General features: G+C 38.3%; 2 protein-coding genes across 7 annotated transcripts in view; one reads left to right on the top strand and one right to left on the bottom strand.

Moving 5' to 3' along the window:
- Positions 1-8636, bottom strand: part of CCDC122 (coiled-coil domain containing 122) — a 34931-nt gene extending 26295 nt beyond the window's left edge. For 2 of the 3 annotated variants that reach the window (XM_033104785.1, XM_033104787.1), the window contains exon 1: positions 4538-4623. The gene's annotated coding sequence lies outside the window, so the exon portion shown is untranslated. Of the gene's footprint in view, positions 1-4537; positions 4624-8527 lie in introns of those variants that run through there. The other variant, XM_033104786.1, reaches the window with a different exon arrangement.
- A 445-nt stretch (positions 8637-9081) lies between these two features.
- Positions 9082-22490, top strand: LACC1 (laccase domain containing 1). 4 transcript variants are annotated; one of them, XM_033104783.1, is made up of 7 exons: positions 9082-9211; positions 9983-10600; positions 11678-11856; positions 12614-12779; positions 17035-17260; positions 18369-18529; positions 20023-20209. In XM_033104783.1, exons 2-6 carry the CDS (start codon positions 10039-10041, stop codon positions 18526-18528), a joined length of 1293 nt encoding a protein of 430 aa, XP_032960674.1. In that variant the 5' UTR covers positions 9082-9211; positions 9983-10038; the 3' UTR covers position 18529; positions 20023-20209. The 4 variants fall into 4 exon arrangements, with proteins under 4 accessions (XP_032960674.1, XP_032960672.1, XP_032960673.1 ...); XM_033104781.1 differs by having other exon boundaries at positions 9126-9261; XM_033104782.1 differs by lacking the exon at positions 9082-9211 and adding an exon at positions 9270-9413.
- Positions 22491-22768: the final 278 nt, after the last annotated feature.

Here is a 22768-nt window from a genome sequence, read left to right as displayed (position 1 = left end):
AGTTTCTTCCATTATATGCCCAAAGAGGAGTGGAATCAGAATACCAGTGAACTGCCCTAATAACAACCACAACCCTACTGCTGCTCTTTTCCTATCTCTGCCTGTCTCTGCCAGCCAGCCTCAAGATGCCAGCATGCTTCAAAGCTTATGGCAAATTCACTGGGAAGAGATTGCAGACAGATAAAAGACAGGACTTCCTTATGCCATCTGTCCGTTATCAACAGGGCTTTCATAGCATCTTTTCTGGGTTCTTCAGGAGTAGAACACAGGCCTATAGTAATCCTTGTTTGCAGGAAAATACCAGGTTGAATGTGAGCTAAGTGTGTGGGTTTTCCCTTGCTGGGACTTACAACTGCAAAGGGCAGGGACCTTGGTACACAGCAGAGGTGGCAAAAACTGAAACTCACAGTTTTCATTCGTTCAAAGAGAATCATTTCAAGGCCTCCTTCAAAGAGCCCCACCGTAGTACTCTAAACTCTCAAACAGCAATAAAACGCAAGCTTGTAAGAAAAATATAACACAAATATTTACACTCACTTTTATTCTCAATGGTCGTCTTTAGAATCATGTCACACAATATTCCAAGTCAACAATATGTTCAAGGAATAGTGACGGTGGTAACTTAGAAAAGCCATGGATATATGTCAATCTCATCTGGGAAGCACTTGCATTTATCTTCCAATTTAAATAATGAAGTGTTTTATTATTCTCACTCACTCATGAGGTATTGCCTAAAGCCACACAGAGGTGAGGAGGGATTAGATTTGATGTGCAAATTAAGTTGTGATCTAGTCTCTGCCACTGGAGCTCTCAAGCTGGCTCCCCAGTCCCACATCCAGTAAGAACTCACCCAAAGGCAGTTAAAGAGTGTGAACTGCCCCTCTTTGCATCTCCTTTTCTTGGATTTGGCTTCTTTGTTTCACTGCTCATTCCTTGTTTCATCTCTGCTATCACCACAAACTCCTCAGGCTGGGCCTTTGGCTGACCCCTGACTTCCCTTCATGACTATAATTTGCTCCTATCCTGAAGATCACCTGCTTCCAAGTATGCCAGGTATATACTATACGTGATGCAAATGGGCCTTAGAGTGCAGAACTGTCACAGATCGGTTGACTGACATTTCTGACAGGTTTCACCTATCCCTCCTTATCAGCCAGAATGAAACATAAACTTCTCAGAAATTATTTCTTGCCCAAAATAAAGTTCCATCACCAATGGAAAGATACATCATCTCTGCTAATGTCGTTCAGTCTTATGCTTTCATTTTTAATGGTGGCATTTACGTTTTGTAGAATAATTCTCTTTGCAAAACTGCCTGCTTAAAGTATGATTCAAACCCCGAATTTATGGAACACAAAACAGATAGCTAGATTTCCTCATGAGAGATTTTTAGAGCTCTCTAGTTAAGAAAGAAAAAGTTATTATTAAAGTATCTTTGATCTGCATGTTTGCACATTCAATGGACAAGTTCAGTCATCTTTCTTGAACTAGTCACGTCACTTGACATATTTGATCATGTCCACCTTTTTGAAACACCATACTTCTTGGTTTCCTTTGTTGGTTCCTCTTTATCTTTCTCATGTGTGTTAGACTGTCCTCGTGCCCAATCCTCAGGCCTCTTCTTTTCCTATATTCATTTTGCAGGTGATGTCACCCAGTTCCATGGCTTTAAAATCCATTTATAGGCTGACAAGTCCGAAATTTTTATCTCTAACTTGAATATCCCTCTTGAGATCCCGACTGATACCAAATTGCCTACCTGATATCTCCCCTTGGATTTCTCACAGGCATTTCAACTTCATATGTTCCATCCGAAACTCCCGACTTCTCTGTCCATCACTGGTGTCCATCACCACCACCACTAAACCTGCTTCTTCAGTCTTCTCCATCTTAGTAAATTGTAAGTTCATTTTTCTTGTTCAGACCCCAAATCCTGGAGACATTAGCAGGGAGGTCTCTAAAAGGGTGTAGTGCCCAGGGCAACTGAACCCGACTTGCTCAACACAATCATAAACAAGAGCTCATCGTCGATGTTTTGTAGGTCCTTTGGAAAATCCTCCTCACGTATGTGGCCCGGGACTGTTGCCCCAGTTGTTTTACCCAAAAGACAAGCCAGAATCGTGACTCTTCTTTCTCTTACAAGCGGCATGGAATTCTTTTGGCAAAACTCACTGGTTCCATCTTCAAATTATATTGCAATCCAACCTCTCCTCACCATTTCCAAATACTACCTTGTAAAGAAGCCTTTCCTGGTAACTCTAATACATGACCTGCTCTCCTTCATCTTCCATTTCCTTACCCTGCCTCATTTTTCTTTTATAGCATTTATCACCACTGATATCTTATATATTTGTTTCTTCTCTTGACATCTTATACATTTGTTTCTTTTCTCCCTTCTTTTACTAATGTAAGCTCCATGAGGTCAGAGATCTAGAACCTTGCCTGGCACATAATAGGTATCTGATTGTAGTCTATCTCCACTCCAATTCAGTCTGTCCTACTGACAGAATAATGCTCCTAAAACACTGTTCCGATCATATCAACATTTGCAACTGATGTTTGCAACATTGCAACTGATCTTTCAGTTCTCTCTTAGATGTCATCTTCTTTAAGAAGTCTTTCCTGATCTTGCTGGGTAGATGTGGTTTCTCACTCTTTAGTACAATTGTTTCTATATCTTTATAATATCATCACTTATAACAATACAGGCCCTAGAGTAAGAGAGAGCTAATCTTGAATCCAGGTTGTGCCATTTACTAGTTTATTAGGTACATTCTTTCCAACCCGGGCCTCAGGTTCCTTGTCTGTAAAATGGGAACAATAGTAGTGCCTGCTTCATTAATATTATCGTGAGGACTAAATAAAATACATGTGAACATTTAGCAAATTCCTGACTCAACAAATTTTTATTCTATTTCCATTATTTTATAATGTATTTCTCCATTACACTGTAAGCTCCAGAAAGGCAAACACAATGTCTTACTCATTTCTGTACTCTCTCAAGTATTTGAGAAAGAAATCTAAAAACGAAGAAAATTAGATTCACACAATAAAAAATAAAGTAACTGGTACTTCTTGATCTCTATTTCTAAAGCAACATAAATTGAAAAACTTTTGGGTGGCATTTATTTAAACCAACTATTCATGAAAGGATATCTACTTTAAAATTGGGAAAGTTTTAGTGTTTTTCTTGGTCTCTACTGTAGAATAGACAAAAAATAAAAATGAAAACAAACGACTGCCATCTACTGATAATTCATTACGATTATACAAATCAATGAAAACAAGAGTTTAGAGCCTAGATGGTACCAATTACTCTTTCACTCAAACCACCCACATATGTGGGTGCATATTATATGCAAGGCATGGTAGGGAATATAAAGATGAATTAAATAACTCTGATTCCAAAATAAACAAAAAAACCTACAATACCTATAGTATTTGATAGTAAATATCCAAAAATTACATATAAAACAAAATCATTAAAACACTTTCAACTAAAAAAGTAGTTTTACAGAAAACAACACAACAAAACTATAATAAACCACCATTCTTCTTTATTAACTATAGTCAACATTTATTGAGTACTAAGTAACGAGCACTTTTAAAGGTGCTTTTACGTGGATTATCTTTTTCCTCCTCAGCACAATCCTACAAGCTAGATTTTTTTCTTTTTTGCCTATATTTTGTAAATGAGGAAACTGAGACTTGGAGAAATTAGAAAGTATGCCACAGGTCACATATCCATCTAACAAGCAGGAAGCATGGAATTTGAAACAATTAGGATCCAAATTAACATTTATTAGGTACTTAATATGTAATAAAGCACTGTGATAGGCATGATTTGTGCATGATCTCATTTGAATTCAAGAGGTAAGCCCCTGTACTTGGCCCTTGGGAGGAAATTTGAATAAGAATGTGGTCCCAGCTTTTGGAAACTCATCACCTGACACCTCCCTCCAAGTTAATGAGCAAAATAAAGCAAGACTGCCAAACTTCACTAGGGCTTTTGAGAGCTTTTGGCATAGAAGAAGTAAGAGAAGGCAGTTGTATATGTGCACCCACGTCACATAAGCACCATTGTTCATTTTGAATGGAATACATATTTAGAAGAGATATTTTATTAGAAAACAAGGAAAGAAAATTTTTGTAGATAATTTTCACATAAGTATGAAATTGTTGTTCTGTAAATGGGAGGGGGAGTTTAATATTAAAGCTGACGTTGGACTGGATAAGCTAAAAAAGTTAACCTGGGGAAAGATGAGATAAAATTTTTTCCTGGAATCAAAGGAATTTCAAATTATGTTCTATATTTGTCATAAGCATGATAGAATGAGATCTGGATGGTTCAATTCTAACAAATCAAAGAAGCATAACCGGAAAAAATGTGACATTGCACAAATGAGTAAGAATCAATAACACATACTTTAAGTAAAAAAGACCAGAAGTCTTTTCAACCACGTCTTTTCAAGAAGTTATGACATCATCAGGGTCATCCAAAAGGAATTAATTGAACCATTAAAAATATATCGCGTACCTGTTATACGTCAATGTCTTAGAATCTGCTCAATCTAGAAATCATACTCTCCTCTGGCTAGGCAATGAGATTAAAGTTTCAAAATGCTGAAAACAGAAAAAAGAAAAAAAAAACCCAGAGGATTTGTTATAGTCCTTAATTTCCTATCAAAGACAATATAGACAACATTCATACGTTACACATGTTGCTTATAGATTTCTACCCAAGGTGGGATTTCTCTAAATGTATAGAGAGTACTGGACTACAAAAATATCTTGTTTTGGGGTATAGACATACAAGGATTGGTGTAGAGCTTGAATTGAAGCTTTAAGAGATACCCAGGCAATTGTTTGGCGGAAAAGAAAAATGTATATATAGGCCTTTGGTGAAATCCAGTCATACTTATCTGCATGTCTCATTTAGGACAGTAAGAGGTAAGGTCTTTTTTTCACTCTATAAACAAGTAAGCATGATTTCTAAACCAAGAGAAGCTTGTAGTAGGTTGAAGGGCACCAATATATCTATGTCCTAACCCTGAGAACCTGTGAATGTGATCTTACTTGGAAAAAGGGTCTTTGCAGATATAATTAGGTTAAGGAACTCAAGATGAGATAATCCTGGATATAGAGTGGACACTAAATTCAAAGATAGTTTAGACTAAATACACAGTACCAGACAACATATAAAAATAGAAGACTGACTCACAGCCTGCAGCAACCAACCCAGGAAATCAACATCCACACACCTATTAACTGCAATAACCAACCCAGGAAGCCAGCCTGCTATCCATAAGTCAGACTTGAAGGAAGTCAGACCTCTATCTCTAATAACAATTCAGGAAGCTAAACAATAACCAATGTAACAGTTGAGCCAAAATGGCCAGTGCTTGATTAATAACTGACAGCTTCCCTAATTTTTGTCCCTACTTCCAACTTGGGACCAACCAGAGAAAGGCAAATATGCCCCCTTAACCAGTCACATAGGATGCCCTGCTTCTAGTTAGCCAAGCTACTAGTTAGCTTCTCCATGTCAAAAGCCTCCAATCGGGGCATACCTGAACATGTTTCCACTATAAAACTTGCCCACTCTTCTGCTTGCCTTTGAGTCTCTCCCAAAACACAAGTGACGGTGGCTGACTCCCTTGTTCTAGCAAGCTCTGAAGAGACTTTGCTTGTTCTCTTATGGTTGGCCTTTATCTCCACACTGTCCTTCTATGAGAATGATAGAGGCGATCTGAGACTCAAGACACACAGGAAAGTAGACCATGTGAGGACCGAGCCTTAGGGCCGCAAGTCATGCAGCCGCGAGCCAAGGAACACCTAGAACCACCAGAAGCTGGAAGAGGCAAGGAAAAGCTCTGAAGCAAACATGGTCCTGACAACACCTTGATCTGAGACTGCTGCTCCATAACTATGAGACCATAAACACATTTTTGTTGTTTTAAGCCATCCAATTTTGGTAATTTGTTATGGCAACCTTAGGAAACTACCACAGCTTTTAACAAGAAAATGTGCTATATATATATATATATATATACACACACACACACACACACACACGTGTGTGTATATATATATATATACACACACATATATATGTGTGTGTGTATATATATACACACATATATATACATATATCCTTTTATATATATATGTACACACACACACACACACACACACATATTTATCTCCTTTTCTGGACGTATCCATAAACTTTAGTGCAAATGGCTTAAAAACAACTGTTCAGTTTTTGTTGTTCTTTAAATCCCACTTGTTCTCATGTGATTCACATAGTGACATAAGAATGGGGATTTCCCCAATGATTTCCCCTAACACAGGCATTCTCTCTGCACGCAAATGCTCTAAGTCTCTATGAAAAAGATAGTCAAATAATTAAAATGTAGGGGATACAGTAGACAGTCTCTAAGTCTAATTCCACTTAACCTCTAATGATTAACTCATTCTATTTCCTTTGTAAATCATAAGCTAATTCCCCTATCATGCTAAAAGCTCAAGCTCAATGCTAAATGGTTAAGAAGCTACTTTTCTAGTGACTCTGCCCATCTCTGCTACCAGCTGACCTGTACAAATCTGACAGTGAGTTACTTGTGTTTCTTCCCGAACCTGTTTATGCCAGTTGTACTTGTCACTGTGCTTTCATAATTTAATTCAATGTTATACAAGCCAATGAAACAATGTAGAAATAAAATTTGTTGTTTCTTTAAAATCTATGTTTAATATTTTGGAAAGACCCAATAAAGGTGAATTGTTTGAATGTGTGAGGTAACTATGAAAGATTAGAAAGAACTCTGGTCTCAGATAGCTTCCAAATGCCTTTAAGTTATTTTCCTCATAAAGTAACAAAATCTTGGGAAATCTTAGCTTGTGGTTTAGAGTTATAGCTTATGCAAGAGACACGAGGCAGAACTCTTATTAATCAGCAGGCCACATGCAAAGAAAGTCTTGGACTTTCTCATTATATTGGCAAATGGGCATACAGTTAACCTAAAAAGTGTTTTAAGTTAAAATAAAATGTTATACTTTTTCATGACTTTTCATTATACTTTTTCATGACTTTCTGGTTTAACTGACTTTTCTTTTGAACAGCTTTATTTGGATATAATTTATATACCAGCAAGTTCTGTTATATACAGTGTACAATTCAATGTTTAATCCAGTTTTTCAATTTATTGCCTGGCTATGGGTCCAGACTGCATCAATGAGAGGGCTTCTTCTGTATGGAAAAAAAAATGCTAAAGAAAAGGCAATTAATTCTGTTTAGTGAGGGGATGGGGATTCAAAGAAGTCACATTTGAGCTTGAAGGGTCTTGAACAAACAACAGTTAAATAAGTATTATATAAAGAGAAGGGTGTACTAAATAGAAGTAATAGCATAAGTAAAGGATGAAATCATGTGGCCCGCCCAAAGTTTAGGAATAGGCCAGTTGTTTTTACAAACCTCATTATGCATTTGAATCATCAGTAGAGATTAAAACAAAACAAAACAAAACAAAACAAAACAGTAAAACAAAACATGCCCAGACTTGACTCCCAGAGACTCGGTTGCAAAGGTCTATCTGGCGTGGAGTCCCTAGAGGTAAGAGTGTAAGGAGATGAGTGTTAGAAGCAGATGGGGGAAAAGAAATGGTATACAAATAAAACAGAAGGACAAACTCTTCCCTGACAGCTTTCCAACTGCGAAATATTTTTTTAAATGTACTGCCACTACTTGGAATGAGAAATAAAATGAATTCCCACCATTGTCTACAACAACTGGGATAAATGTTTGAAACAGGCTATGCAACTAGAAGCCGTATTATGCTTACGGTAATATGTATTTAACCTAAAACAAGCTCGGGGCAGAGAGTGTACCTTCTGATCAGCTGTACCATCTACCACTCGGGGCTCGTAACAAATGTCCAGCAAAAATAATGAAAATACAAATTTTGACAAAAACACCTGTCGGGCTACTTGAACTGTCGGTTCCTACTCTGGGTTGGGGATCCCAGGCGCTGGTCAAATAGACGCACTTGCCCGCCTCCAGGGGCTGTTAACTCCCAGCGAGCCCGTCTTTCCTTCAGGTAAAGGTTCTCGTCACCACCTACCATCTAAGCAACGGTGTGAAAGAGGGACTTCTCCCTCCCTCAGGACCAGCTCCTGACAATATCCTTTCTCCCGCCCTTTGAAGGCTGGCTCTATTCTCCCTTTACCATGGCATCCAAATCGCATCTGCTCAACTTTTTAAAAATAAATGTTCTAGTCTTTGAGGGCTGGTAAAGAACGCAAATGTGCACCTGTATCACAATTCTAATGGTTAGTGCCTTCTACTAGTGCAACAGATTTCTGAAAGGACCTATAGGACCCATGTGTTTGTCAAGCCAGGTGAAGGAGCAGTAGAGGGGGCTGCTCCAGTCAACAACAATGGCGGGATCGCTACACACGCCAGGGAAGGCCCAACCAACTTGTTTCTGGAAACAAGCACAAACGTCACAAAAGAGAGGAGTCCTATTACTTGGGCCCCGGAGAGGACGACCTGCCGAGTGCCGACGGACGGAGGGAGGTCCTCAGGCCCGGGCTCTGGGGAGGCCCCGTGTCCGACCTCACTGCTGGGACAGCGACCCGCCCCCAGCGGCTCCGGACGGACGAGCGGACGCGGGAAGGACGTCCGTTCGCAGGCGGGCGGGAGTGTGCGACGTGACCCCGGGGCCGTCGGCCGCCCGCCTGACTGCGGCCCGAGGGCCTTCCGCGGTCTGGTTCCGGTTCCTCTTCCGTCGGCGGGGAGCGGGCTCGACCGGCCGCCCCGACCCGGAACTGCAGAGGCCGCGGCGGCCGCGGCGCTCGGCTCCTCCCGGGGTTGCCCCGCGCGGGCGCGGCCGGCCACAGCCCACGGTCCGCGGCCTCACGGGCCGCGCTGCGCTGCGTGAGGTGGCTGAGGGGGGACGGGCGTCGCCGCCGTCGACGAGGCTTCGGACCCCAGAGGACACGCGCCCGGGTGCTGGGGCCTCCGGGCGGGGACGGGCAGGGGGCGGCAGATCGGACAGCTGGCGGCACCCCGAGCGCCGGAAGCCGAGGGGCGGCTCGGCGGCCCGCGAGGAGCGTCCGCGCGGCGGAAAGTCCCAGAGGGGCGGCGCCGAGTCGGGGACGAGTCCCGGCGGGTGGAGACGCGCCCCCGCCGGGCCCAGCGCTGGAGCGGCAGGTGACACGGTGGCGCTCTGGCGAAATGAACTGGAGCGGGAGCCCTGCCCGGTAGGGAGTGGAGGTTTGGAGTGGCGGCAGGGGGAAAGCGTGCGGGGAAACGGGGTCACGAAAACGGGTCCCCCAAGAAGGACCGACAGCCTGGGCTCGGAGGACTGGGGCTGGAGGTGAGAATCTCACGGCAGCACTGAACAGGAAAGCAGGTAGGACGCACGTCTGAGCCCAATGGCAGTCGGTTCTGTGGTCATTGCCATTCCTGGAGTGTTGTGTAAATCCTGGAAGGAAATAGGCCGTCTCAGCTTTTATCCCTTAAAAACGCGATTGGAAAGTACAGCCCCACTTAAAATATTGAATTTAAGGCCCCGGTATTTCGTATGAAGGGATGTGACCTAACATGCCAGCCATGTCAGAATTAATGATATGTCGCATAAATTGACACCATGTAATTAAAAAATAGGACTTGGTCTAAATCCACAAGTAATTAATTCCCTACTTAAAATTTGCTATATGAAAAACAAAACAAAACAGGAACTGTTGTTTTTTTTTTGCAAAGATGTACATATACTTTGAATTAAGAGGTGGCTTTACTTGAATTGTCATGATTCTCATGACATATAGTGGACTAGCTTTTCTGGGAGGGTTCTAGACTTACAATTTTGGTTACACTTTTAGATCAATGCAATTCTCTTTGCTTCCCTAGCCACACATTTCTGTTGTAACTATAAGAAAATTGATATAATTTTGTATTATTTATGCTAATTTTTCTTTACAGGTGATTTTGGGGGGCACCGAAGACTTCTTTGAAGAACTTTGTACAGTTATTGAAAGATGGCAGAAGCAGTATTGATTGATCTCTTTGGTTTGAAATTGAATGCTCAGAAAAACTATCACCAGGCATTACTGAAGACATTGACTGCTATTCGATGCCACCACGCAGCCAAGGCCAAGTTCCTTTGCATAATGGGTTGCAGTAACATCAGCTGTCCAAAGGATGGTGATCATGATAATTATGAATTAGAAACGAGCAGTGGATTGTCAACTCTCTTGAGAGAATTTGAGACTGTTAGCAATCCCAGCATGGCTGCCTCTTTGTATACCATTAAACAAAAAATTGATGAAAAAAATCTGAGCAGCATTAAGGTCATTGTACCCACGCACCGGAAGACATTAATGAAAGCTTTTATTGATGAACTCTTCACAGATGTTTACAATTTTGAGTTTGAAGATTTACAGCTGACTTTGAAGGGAGGTCTGTTGAAACAGTCCACTGAAATTAACATAATCACAGCTCAAGAACTAGAAGCAATCCAGAATGAAATAGAAACGTATTTAAGAAGTCTTCCAGCACTGAATGGAGAATTAACCATTATCACATCTCCTTTGATCCCAGGTATGTTAAACACTGCCTTTTTTTCACCAGGCACATGAAAAACCAGTCTTTCTTTTGAAGTTGTTCACCTCTTTTTTGCCCTTTCTTTTGTAGACTATTGTCATGCAGGGTGTCATGCAGGGTCTCAGCTCCAGCTCCCCACATAAGAAGGAAGGATATGGTGAGGCCAAAAAGGAACACCAACAGAGCCATACATAGGGGAGTCATACCACTATATTCTCACTGGCGGCTGGGTTGGAGACTCAGGAAGCAGGAGCCACACTATCCGCAACCTGCCGTCCACTTCTCTCTGCCAGCCAACCTCACTTGCTAGCTGCAATCTGTCGCGCCAACTTCAATCCGCTCTTGCTAGCTAAGCCACCATCTTCTTGCTAGCCCCCATTTGCTGCTAGCGTAGCCACTGCTGTTATATTAGTGCCCAGTTGTCACTGGTTACAGCTGACGGCCAACTAGCCACAGCTGATGGCCATCCAATGACAGTTGATGGCCGATTAGTACCCGAGTGAGCACCTTTCCACATGAGGGTGAGAGCCTGGAAACTGCACTCCTGGCTCTGTCCCCACAGCTATTGTGGGTTTATGTGCTCAGTAGCATCAGTTGCAACATGGGAGTGTCACAGGTGGTCTTGTAGTGTTAAGGATGTCAAGGGATATCAAGCAATACTCCCTTCAAAGCCACCGGTCTTATATTGTATTATGTAAGACCAGGTCTTGCATTATAGTAAAATAAGGCTGGGTCTTATATTAATTTTTGCTCCAAAAGACCCATTAGAGCTGATTGTCCGGCTAGATCTTATTTTCGGGGAAACACAGTATATGCTATTGAGTATAACAAAGACAAATAGGACAGAAGATATTCTCTGAAGAGCAATAACCCCAAAGGAAAGGTAAAACAAACACAAAGCAGTGTGTAAAAAGAACACATGGAGGGTCAAGGTGCTGTGGAAAGTAGATGCCAGATAAACAAATGCAGGTTGAGATGATCAGGGAAAGTCTAACCAAGAGATAAGAGTTTGTAATGCTCTTTACAGTATTTTGTATTAACATATTTTTAATCTTCACGACTTATCTTCAACAGATATTTTCATACATGGATTTACTACAAGAACAGGTGGGATATCTTACATACCAACTCTCAGCTCATTCAATCTCTTCAGTAGTTCCAAACGGAGAGATCCCAAGATAGTTGTTCAAGAAAATCTGCGTAGGTTGGGGAGTGCCGCAGGATTTAATACAAAGAAATTTTACCGAATAAAGGTAAAATTATGTTGCACATTTTGAAAGCTCTCAAGTTTGTTCTTGACTCTACTAATGACTAATGAGCTTTAATCAACCTATTTAACTTTTGTATCTGGTGTTTTATCTAGAACTTTAGGATAATGCTTGGGGTTGTTTTTCTTATATCTATAGACCACAGCCTGAAAATCAATTCTATGATGTATATATTTCACCTGGAGCTCTTCATGTCTAAAAGTATAGCTAATTCTCACAGAGTATAGTACCACTGCCCTTTTTAACGTAGAAGGAAGGTTCCTAAATGGTGGAAGAGAAAAGCCATTGTTTTCTAAATCAACACCAGGAACTTAGGGTACAATTGATGAGATAATGCCTTGTTTCTTACAGAATTCTAGCTTTACTTGAGTCTAGGACAAGTATAAATATCATTGACTTGGTAATTTCTTTGGTAAATTTCTTGGTAAATGAATTAGTTCTTTGTGGAAAGTATTGCACGTAAGGATCCATTTCAAGTGGGAGGTGTTCATTATGGACAGTATTGAATTTTTCAATGTTAAAGTCTGCTTTCCTTTCAATAAAATATGCAAAAATTATAATACCAAAAGTTAAATGATAAGTAAATTTGTTATTTTATCATATGTAGAGGTGATATACTTAATGAATGCTAGTAATCTTAAATTGGTTATATGATTTTGTACAAAATAAGCACTTTCAGAAAAACTTATGGTATGAGAAGTTCTACTTTCAAAACATTTTTATTGCACATCTCTGGTATTAGACTGATCATGCCAATGACGTTTGGGTTATGGGAAGGAAGGAGCCTGAATCTTACGATGGAATCACCACAAATCAGAGAGGAGTCACAGTAGCGGCTCTTGGTGCTGACTGTATACCTATAGTTTTTGCAGATCCTGTCAAAAAAGCATGTGGTGTTGCTCACGCTGGTAAGTAAACTTAATGAAGCATGTAGGATTTTACCAATTTTGTATTACAGGAAAAATGATAATTTCTTTCTGGAGAGCATGACAGACAAATAAACAGTTCATTGCTTTACAGGGTGATCAGTGTAAAGATAGGGGTAGGTTCAGCATAATCCTATTATAAAAACAGATAAAAGGAACACCTAAGTCAAATTGCGTGAGTCAGAGTGGAATTTCCAGAAGTACATACATGGGCTGATTCCTGAGGAATGGGTTTGGCTAGATGTCAGCGTTTTTCAGAAGAGATACAGTTAACATTTTGGGCAAGATAATCTTGCATTGCAGACAGTTTGCTTGGTTTTCGAAATCCCCAATTATTGTAATAAAAAAAAGAAAAAAGCCTTCATGCTTTTCAAAACCCTCCCCAGGGAGTGGTCCTGCCTCTGGATGAGAAGCCTTAAAGTCTAGGCATTGGGCAACAGGAAGGTTAGGCATACTGCAAAAAACTGTTCATGAAGATGGCAGCAGCATGGATAAAGGTACGGAGATAAGGACAAGTAAGAAATGTTGGGAAAACTGTATTTGGTTTAATGTGCTATAGTGTAGTGGCTTTATTCTCTAAAGATAAGAACAAAATATAAAAGTCTTTAGATGATGTATTAAGACAATGTATGAAGTTTTGTTTCCTGGAGGTTTTTTAAAATACCATTTATATTATCCAGTGGTTGTGATTCTATGTGAAATGAGGGATGATCTTTTGGATTTCCTTCTGCTTGTACATCTATGACTACTTTGGTTTTTAGGCCATAGATAAATAAGAAAATGGCATATTTTTCTTTTGACCTAGGTAAAGTGATGGAATCAGATGACTAGAAATCAGGATTGCTAACTGACATTGTCAAAAGTTATTTAAAATTTGAATCTTAGTTCCCGGATATACAAAGGGAATACTATTTGTTACTTCTTAGGTTTTAAAACATTAAGTTTTAAAATACCAAAGATAAAGCTGTCAAAATGAAACTATTGAAAAAGAACAAAGTTAGTGGTCTCACACTTCCTGACTTCAAAAAATAATCCATAGCTACAGTAATCAAAACAGTATAGTACTGGCATAAAGACAGACATATAGACCAATAGAATAGAATAGAGACACCAGAAATAAACACTTGCATATATGGTCAAATCATTTTCAGCCAGGTACCTAGACTATACAATGGGAAAAGCACAATCTCTTTAACAAATGGTGCTGGGAAAACTGGATATTCACATGCAAAAAAATGGATGGTGGACCCTTATCTTATATCATATATAAAAATTAACTCAAAATGGATCAAAGAATTACATGTAAGCTAAAATTATAAAACTCGTAGAAGAAAACAAGTGTAAATCCTTGTGATCTTGGATTAGGCAATGGTTTCTTAGATATGACAACAAAAGCACAAGCAACAAAATTAAAAACAGATAAATTAGATTTCATCGAAATATAAAACTTCTCTGTATCAAAGGACACAATCAACAAAGTAAAAGGCAGCTCATGGAATGAGAGAGAATATTTGCAATTCATATACCTGACAAAGGGTTAATATCCAGAATATATATGGAACTCCTACAACTCAACAACAACAACAAAACAAATAACCTGATTAAAATATGGACAAAGAACTTAAATAGACATTTCTTCAAAGATAATATACAAATGACCAACAAGCATGTGAAAAGGTGCTGTAATGATGAGTGGGGAAAAGAAGGAGGGTACACTAGAAAGGGGGGAGAAATTAATTTATTTAGTAATAGCTAATCAATTTATTTTGTAATATGTAATAACAAGACAAAGGCAATTAATAGAATATGTTAATGTCAGAAAGTAAAGGTGATTAAGACTAAACTATATATATTGATAACAATGTCATGGCAAAGAAGTATATATACATATAAGTTTAAGAGATCCCAACACATGTTTAGTATTGATCAAAAAATCACTTAGCTAGTTAAATACACAGATAACATCACTAAGGATTATCCAAAAGCAGTGATAAGCTTTACATGTGAGTAACTATTATAGTAGATGCCAAAAACTCACCAAACCAAGGGAAAACAGCCCTGAAAAAGTCATAAATCAAAATGTGGCCAGGTCTGTAGCTGAGAGACTCAGGCATCTCCCACACCGTTGTTTGCTAGTTCCCAAGAATGTTGTTGCTGCTAGAAGTCAAGACATCTTTTGATGTAAGCTTCAAGCTGCATATAAGTTTTTAAGATGCTAGCAAATTTTCAAGAATGTTGCTGCTGTTGCCGTTGCTATTGCAGTTATTGTTGGAAGTTAGGGCATCTTTTTGAAGTTGCAAACTGTTCTCAAGAAGGCTGACTATGGGGAACAACACTGGAGAGATTGGTCAACAGCCAGACCTCACGATGTTCACGGCTGGAAGTCAGGACATGCACTGATGTTGTAAGCTGCATTTCGTTGGAAGTCTTCAAAATGTTAGAATGATGAAGAATCACCAATGACAAATGACCAAATGATGAAATTACACTGCCAACTGAAGTCTGTCATATATTTTCTCAGATGTCTTGTTCCTGGCTCCCTTTCTGGGAATGGCCAGTTCCTGGAGGGTCCGGCAGTCAATGATAAAAATATTGCTTATCCGGCTGAAGGGCTAGTTCATCCGGACAAGCAATGTCTACTGTTCCTGCTTGGGGCCATAGGCCCAAGGTCTTCCAAAGCCTGGCAACATGTCTGTCTTGTCATCCTGATATAACTTTGCCACTTCCTCACTTCATCTGTTGATGTGGGTGAAACAGACAGAAAGCAACATCATCTCGTATCTCCCCTACTCCGGAGAATGAGTCCAAAGGGGGAATTTACTCAACTCCTAATCACAGCACAGACAAAAAAGCAACCTCATGTAACATAAAAGCACTACCTGCTTGGGATAATGAGACCAAAGGGAGACAGAAAAGCAACCTCATCTCATATCTTCCCCTGCTCTGGAGAATGAGATCAAAGGGGGAACTTACTCAATCCCTAATCACAGCACAGAATTCTTTTAACCCTAAGCTAACCATCACCTCACATGCAGTAACAGACAAAAGCTAGTAGACAAAAGCTCACACCAACCAATGAAGGCAAATTTTCTTTAACATCTTCCCTGCAGATGCTCCACATAACTAGGAAAATGTAAATCTTTGAAACCACAGTGAGATGTCACCCATTAAAATGGCTAATACATAAAAACACACACAAGCAAAACAAAGTAACAAGTTTTGGTGAGGATACGGAGAAATTGGAACCCTGATTCACTATTGGTGGGAATGTCAAATGGTGCAGCTGCTGTGGAAAACGATACGGTGTTTCCTTAAAAATTTTAATGTAGAATTAAAATTGCTGGACCATACTATCCAGCAATTCCACTTCTGAGTATATATCTGAATATATATCCAAAAGAACTGAAAGCAGGATCTCAATCAGATATTTGCAAACCCATGCTAATAGCGCATTGTTCACAATAGCCAAGAGATTGAAGCAACTCAAGTGTCCATTGATGGATTAATGGATAAGAAATGTGGTGTATACATACAATGGAATATTATTGAGCCTTTAAAAAGAAGGGAATCCTGACACGTATTACAACATGAATGAACCTTGAGGACATTATGCTAAGTGAAAAAAGTTAATCACAAAAAGACAAATGCTGTATGATTCCACTTATATGAGGTATCTGGAGTAATCAAATTCATAGAAACAAAGTAGAATGGTTTGGAGGAAGGTGGAAAGGGTGATTTATTGTTTAATAACTTGTATAGAGTTTTAACTATGCAAGATGAAAAATTTGTAGAGATTGCCTGCACAATGTAAATATATTTAACACTACTGAAGTGTACACTTTAAAATGGTTAAAATGGCAAATGTTACGTTTTTCTTCCACAGTTTTTTTTAAAATGTGGCTAAAAAAGTAAGGCGGGAAGAGAGAGACAGAGAAGACTAAGAAGGTATAATCCCAGTGGAAACTAAAAGGACACAACATTTTAAAAAAGAAATGGAAGGGATCCCACCCCCATTAAATGTCTCTTCTATGTCATGTGCTACATATGGTATACCTCCTTTAAAAACCAGTTATTTTAATTAGTTAATTGATTATTTAGCTTAAGTTTGTGATTCCCTTACTATTTCTGGACTTCGAGAAATACATCAACTGACTGCTCATTTTTAACTTAGATATAAATTAAGGTGAAATTTTGTCATGTTTTAACTTTCTTTCTCTCTTTTTCTCTTATTTACCAGGTTGGAGAGGTACTTTGTTAGGTGTTGCTATGGCTACAGTGAATGCTATGAGAGCAGAATATGCCTGTCGTTTGGAAGATATTATTGTGGTGCTGGGACCGTCAGTAGGCCCTTGCTGCTTCACGCTTCCAAGGGAATCAGCAAAGGCATTTCATAATCTTGATCCTGAATGTGTACGGCTGTTTGACTCCCCAAATCCCTATGTTGACATTCGTAAGGCCACCAGGTATGTTTGATTTCATTCCAGACTGCAAGTTTGCTTATTGCTTCTAAAATGAAAATTAGGGAACCATTAGTAAATCTAAGAAAAATTCAGGTGGCAGATATTTAAATCGCTGACATATACATGTACGCAAAAACTCATTTTAAATATGAAATCTATTCTCACCTGTTTTCATAACAGAAATTTTCCTGGATGGTATCTCTTCTTGATTTAAAAGTGAAGGAAGAAACAGTTGGCATATAGTTTTAAGAGAGCTACTTAAACTTCATGTAGAAAAGTTGGTATGTACTTCATAGCCATTCCCCAGCTAAATCTTCCTAACTACAAGAAACTGTCAGGAAGCTGATATTTTAAAATTATTTGTATTCTCCAATTAACTAGAGGAATATATTTCTTACCAAAAATGTTAGATGATATAAACACAGTCACATTCAAAATTTTTATGGTCCCTTGCATTTTTGAATTTATGAAGTTTTGCTATTAATAGCTGTTAAAATTTGTCCTTTCTGTATGTAATACAAAGGAAAATTGATGTCTGATTTGAATAGTGTTTCTATTCCAATCAGCAAAACCTTGCCCAGATTCTGCCTCATTTAGCACATAAGTGGAAAGGATTGAAATGGATCTTTAAATGTACTTGTGGAATAAGTATCACTAATTTATAGTCATATTTCATATCATAAAGTCTTTATGGAAAAACAAATTTTGTGTGAAAAATTTGGTAATAGAAGGAAAGGAGATGGGAAGACCAAATGACTAAAAAGCATGCCTTGTCTGAATCAAATGAATCTTGTTTACAAATACCCTGGTAACTTTAAAGTTTCTTCTCAAATAAGAACTTGGTTTTGATAACACAATTCTGTACCCAGATTATGTTTGCAGGACAATATGGAAAGTATATATACTTCATATATGAATTTAGGTGATAAATGGTGATAAAATCTACCATTTCCTGATTAGTCCATGTTCTGTAACTGAATAATAATTTGTACTCTTCCAAGCATATATTTCCCACAATTCTTTTCCACCAATATCCATACATTTTTTTCATGTTGCCTTGACCATTGGTAAAATAAACTCTTGCTATCTTTTGAAAAATCTTTATGCTAAGGATTCTTCTAGAACGGGGAGGAATTTTACCTCAGAATATTGAGGACCAGAAGCAAGATCTCAACCTCTGTACATCCTGCCATCCTGACAAGTTCTTCTCCCATGTCCGAGATGGCCTTAATTTTGGTACCCAGATTGGCTTCATATCAATTAGAGAATGAGGTACAGTCGGTTCTACCTCCCCTCTCCCAACTCCTCTCCCTCTCGCCCATCCCCTTCTTCTTCTTTCCACCTTCCCCTCCCTTCATTTTTAAAGATAATTATATTTACTCCTTTATTCCTATAGGAAGAATTAAGTTTCCACTTTTTAGTGAAACAATAGTAGTAGAAAAGTTCATTTTCAGTGACATAGTCTAACAGAAAGAACAGCCACTCCTTTTCCTAGTTAATGAATAATCAGGCATGCATATGTTAAAGGTATAAAAAAATAATTTATTCTTTAATAATCTATGTACTTTACTATCATAACATCCTTTTTTAAAAAATTAAATTTATTGGGGTAACATTAGTTAATAACATTATGTAAGTTTCAGGTGTACAACTTTATAATACACCATCTGTATATTGCATTGTGTGCTCACCACCCAAAATCTAGTTTTCTTCTGTCACCATATATTTGTCCCTCTTCATTTTCCCATTACTCCCTGCCACTCTGGTAACCACCATACTGTTGTCTGTGTCTATGAGTTTGCTTGTTTGTTTGTTGCTTTTTGTTTCATAACCCACATATGAGTGAAATCATAAGGTTCTTATCCTTTTCTGTCTGACTATTTCACTTAGCATGATATTCTCAAGATCCATCCATGTTGTCACAAATGGCAGTATTTCATCTTTTCTTGCAGCCAAGTAATATTCTATTGCTTATATGTACCACATCCTCTTTATCCAACCATTGATCAAATGACACTTAGGTTGTTTCCATGTCTTGGCAATTGTGAATAATGCTGCAGTGAACATAGGGTTACATATATCTTTCCATGTAAGTGTTTTCAAGTTTTTCTGGTAAGTATCCAGAAGAGGGATGGCTACGTCATAACATCCTTATACCTTTCTTTATTTTTTTTTTGAGAAGAAATTTTTACATAATGATTCTAAATTCTAGAATACTAAGAAATCCTCACACAAACTGGCTTGGTTGTCAACTAGATTTCCATTGGCCAATTTTCTTTAAAGAGCCAAATAGTAAATATTTTAGGCTTTGTGAGACATACAGTCTGTGTCTCAACTACTCAACTTTGCAGAGCAAAAGCACACAGGAATGATACAGAAACAAATGAGTTTGGCTGTGTTTCAATAAAACTTTATTTATAAAACAAGTGAAGGGCCACGTTTGGCCCACAGGCTATAGTTTGCTGACACCTGATCTTCAGTCATAGAGCAAGACTGAGTGTAATTTAATAAAATTACCATTTATTAGAGAGAGGTTTTTTAGAGTTATCAAAAAATATTTCATTACAGTGATTTAGCACTGACCCTTTAGCATATATCTAATTTTCCTTAAGGTTGCCTTTAATTGAATTAATAGTACTTTTAGTCTTCAAAATGTCTTGAACCCTTTAATACGCAAAAGACTTTAATAGACTACATGATCCTCACCTTGATATTCTAATAGCACTAGAAAGGATCTCATATTTGATTTCTATTTATTTTTACAGATACTTGTCTGGATTTTTATGTGACTGTTTCCTGCCTCCTTCCAAACTGACTTCAAGAGAGAAATTTAGCTGTTTGGTTTACTTAATACCAAAGGATTACAATGGATAATTCATCTTTAGGGTAAATTTTCACTACTATCTAAAGCCAAATGATTTTCATTTGATTCTGACAATAACTGGCAAAAATGGCGGTATGATGTGGCTTATACATTTTATACAGATAAGGATTCCTCTTAACGTTTGTTCTCTGTATTTGTTGCATGAATCAGGAAAAGGTCTGTTAAGTATTTATTGGAAATCTTCTATTTATCAGTCATGGTGTAAAGCACAGGGTAAATAAAAATGGTAAGACTTTTCCCTTTGAGTCTAATGCAGTGGAGGGGATAAAGGCTTCTAGCACTTAAATTTATTTTTAATAGCAGTAGAAGAGTACAGAAGAAGGAAGGATTTATTCTATCTGGAAGGCAGGGTAGAGGAGATATTACAGAGAAAATTACATCACAAGGGCCTGAAAGATGTACAGGCTTTGGACAAATGAAAAACAACATAACAGGTTGAGGGAAGATCATGAATGAGGGCATAATACTGAAAGTGTGCTACATGTTTTAGAGAAAGAAGGGTGTAGACAGGACTTACTGGGTAAACGGGTTGGGAATATTATTTAGGGTCTCAAATGCCATGTCAGAGTTTGGAGTTTATTTTCCAGGCAAAGGGTAGGCATAACAAGTAGGGGAGTGTTTTTATTTCCTTGGCATCATATTTAACAGGATGGATTTAAAATGAGAGAGACCAAAGCAGAGAAACTAGTTCAGAGGCAATCAAACTGCTGTAAAAAAGAAATAGTGAAGCCAGAATGAAGGCAGTGGACGTTAAAATGGAGAAGACAGTTGATGGATCAGAGAGACATTTCAGAGATGGAATCAGTGGATCCTGTTAGTAGGTACGGAAATGAGTGGTGAGGGGGAGTGGAGACGTCATTGAGGACTCCAAGATTTCTGCTTGGCTGACTACCCTGCGTGGCAACAAAAGGAGGGGGGAGGTTCAAACAAGGGAGAACGGTAATGAGTTGGACACACAGACCAGAAGACATGCAGGTGGAAATATTTGGTTAACAATTAGAAACAGAGACATGGAACCTAGGAGGGAGCCAGGAAAAAGACACAGATTTAGAAGCTGGCTATGCAGAGATGATGCTTTAGTCTATTGGAGTAGGCTGGATCATCTAAGCAGAATTGCTGGGAGAGAAAAAAGTCCAAGGATGAAACCTCATAGAACACCTGCATTTGAAGAGCAAGTAGCTGAACCAGTAAAAAAAAAATAACCATAGAAGTATGAAAAAAATAGAATATAGTCATTTTGAAGAAAGAAGAGGTACTCAAAAGAAATCTTCAGAGGTAAAATGAGGACTGAGAAGAATCCAATGGATTAACCATATTGAAGCCATTCTCCAGGAAGTGGTGGGGAGTCAGATTTCAGTGTTTTGCGGAAGGAGATGCATAGGTGTCTTTTACAGTATTTACTAGAGAAAGTGCTGGGGGCTGTATCTTGAGGGAAGGCATATTTTTTTGTGGGGTATGCGTAGTTTTAAGTATATTTGGAGGATGAAGCCAGGAGTTAAGCTGTTTTTCATTTGGAAAACAATGGTATATGGTATATATGTTAACATGAATTGTCACATCACAACTTAAGATTTCTTATACATATTTATCTTACATGAATAAACAGTAGAATAATAGAAAATTGCATTTGTTGGATATTTACGAAGTACTTTCACAGACATTACCTCATTTTACCTTTACAGCTACTCTGAAATACATAGTTCGGCTGTTACCCTTTTCATACAGATGAGAAAATTGAGCCTCGCTGAGGTTGAGGTTAAAGTCACATAATTTGTGATAAAGTAGATTTGAACCTACATCTTGTGATTGCGGATCTCATTGCAGATTTTACAGTTAATCAAAGATATCTGAATTAAAATTTTCTTTTCAAACTTTTTTTTAGTTTTTTTTCAATCTTTTGTTAAAATCATTTATTCACTCAGTTAAAATTTTGTTGAAGTGTTAGGTCAAGTTAAAAAACTACAGTCCTAGCCCTCAAGATATTTAATATCCAGTGAAAGGTTGACAGTCAATAAACCAACAATTTCAGTACTTGATATGTGTTCTAAGGTTGACACAACCTGATAACCTTATTTGATTTAATTCTATGCAACTCATAACTCAGTGTGAAATTTAAACAAAACACCTCATTTCTTCCAATTCAGGAAAGGCATTAAACACAAAACATAGGACAGCAGTTGCAAACTCATGAAACCATTCTTTTCATTTAATGGTTACAATAAAGATTAAGGAATAATTCCACACATTGAGAAAGGTGGATAACTTTCCAGTTCTTCACGGTGCATAATTTTGTTTGAAGTTTACAAATTTATAGAATACTAGGCAGCCGTGTTTCACTTTATGTATGAAAATGTTAAAAAACCAAATAAAAATTATGTTTGATTGTCTATGATTTTGTATTTTCGGTGCAGAAGCATATAGTGAAAAATTGTCTCCTTCGGTTTTATTGAGTGAAAAATACTGATTCAGCAACTCAGAAACAAAATGACTAGGTTGTTAAATAATCATATGCTATTGCCCCTGCAAGGTTTCTGTTACCCTTAAGCATCTGCATATAGGTTTCTGGGACTTTTAGGCTGCAACCACAATGATGATTTTTAATAAGTTTTGTTTTCAATCTAAGCACT

The sequence above is a fragment of the Rhinolophus ferrumequinum genome, chromosome 4, assembly GCF_004115265.2.
Source record: "Rhinolophus ferrumequinum isolate MPI-CBG mRhiFer1 chromosome 4, mRhiFer1_v1.p, whole genome shotgun sequence".
Taxonomy (NCBI): domain Eukaryota; kingdom Metazoa; phylum Chordata; class Mammalia; order Chiroptera; family Rhinolophidae; genus Rhinolophus; species Rhinolophus ferrumequinum.
Note: the sequence above shows the minus strand (reverse complement) of the source record. Positions and strands in the feature narration are given on the sequence as shown.

Bases quoted from the DNA above. Each gene is read 5' to 3' on its own strand.
- LACC1 (XM_033104783.1), top strand. From the start codon at position 10,039: ATGGCAGAAGCAGTATTGATTGATCTCTTTGGTTTGAAATTGAATGCT. The intron at 12,780-17,034 runs GTAAGTAAACTT...CTTATTTACCAG, and splicing joins ATGTGGTGTTGCTCACGCTG to GTTGGAGAGGTACTTTGTTA. The intron at 17,261-18,368 runs GTATGTTTGATT...CTTTATGCTAAG, and splicing joins GACATTCGTAAGGCCACCAG to GATTCTTCTAGAACGGGGAG.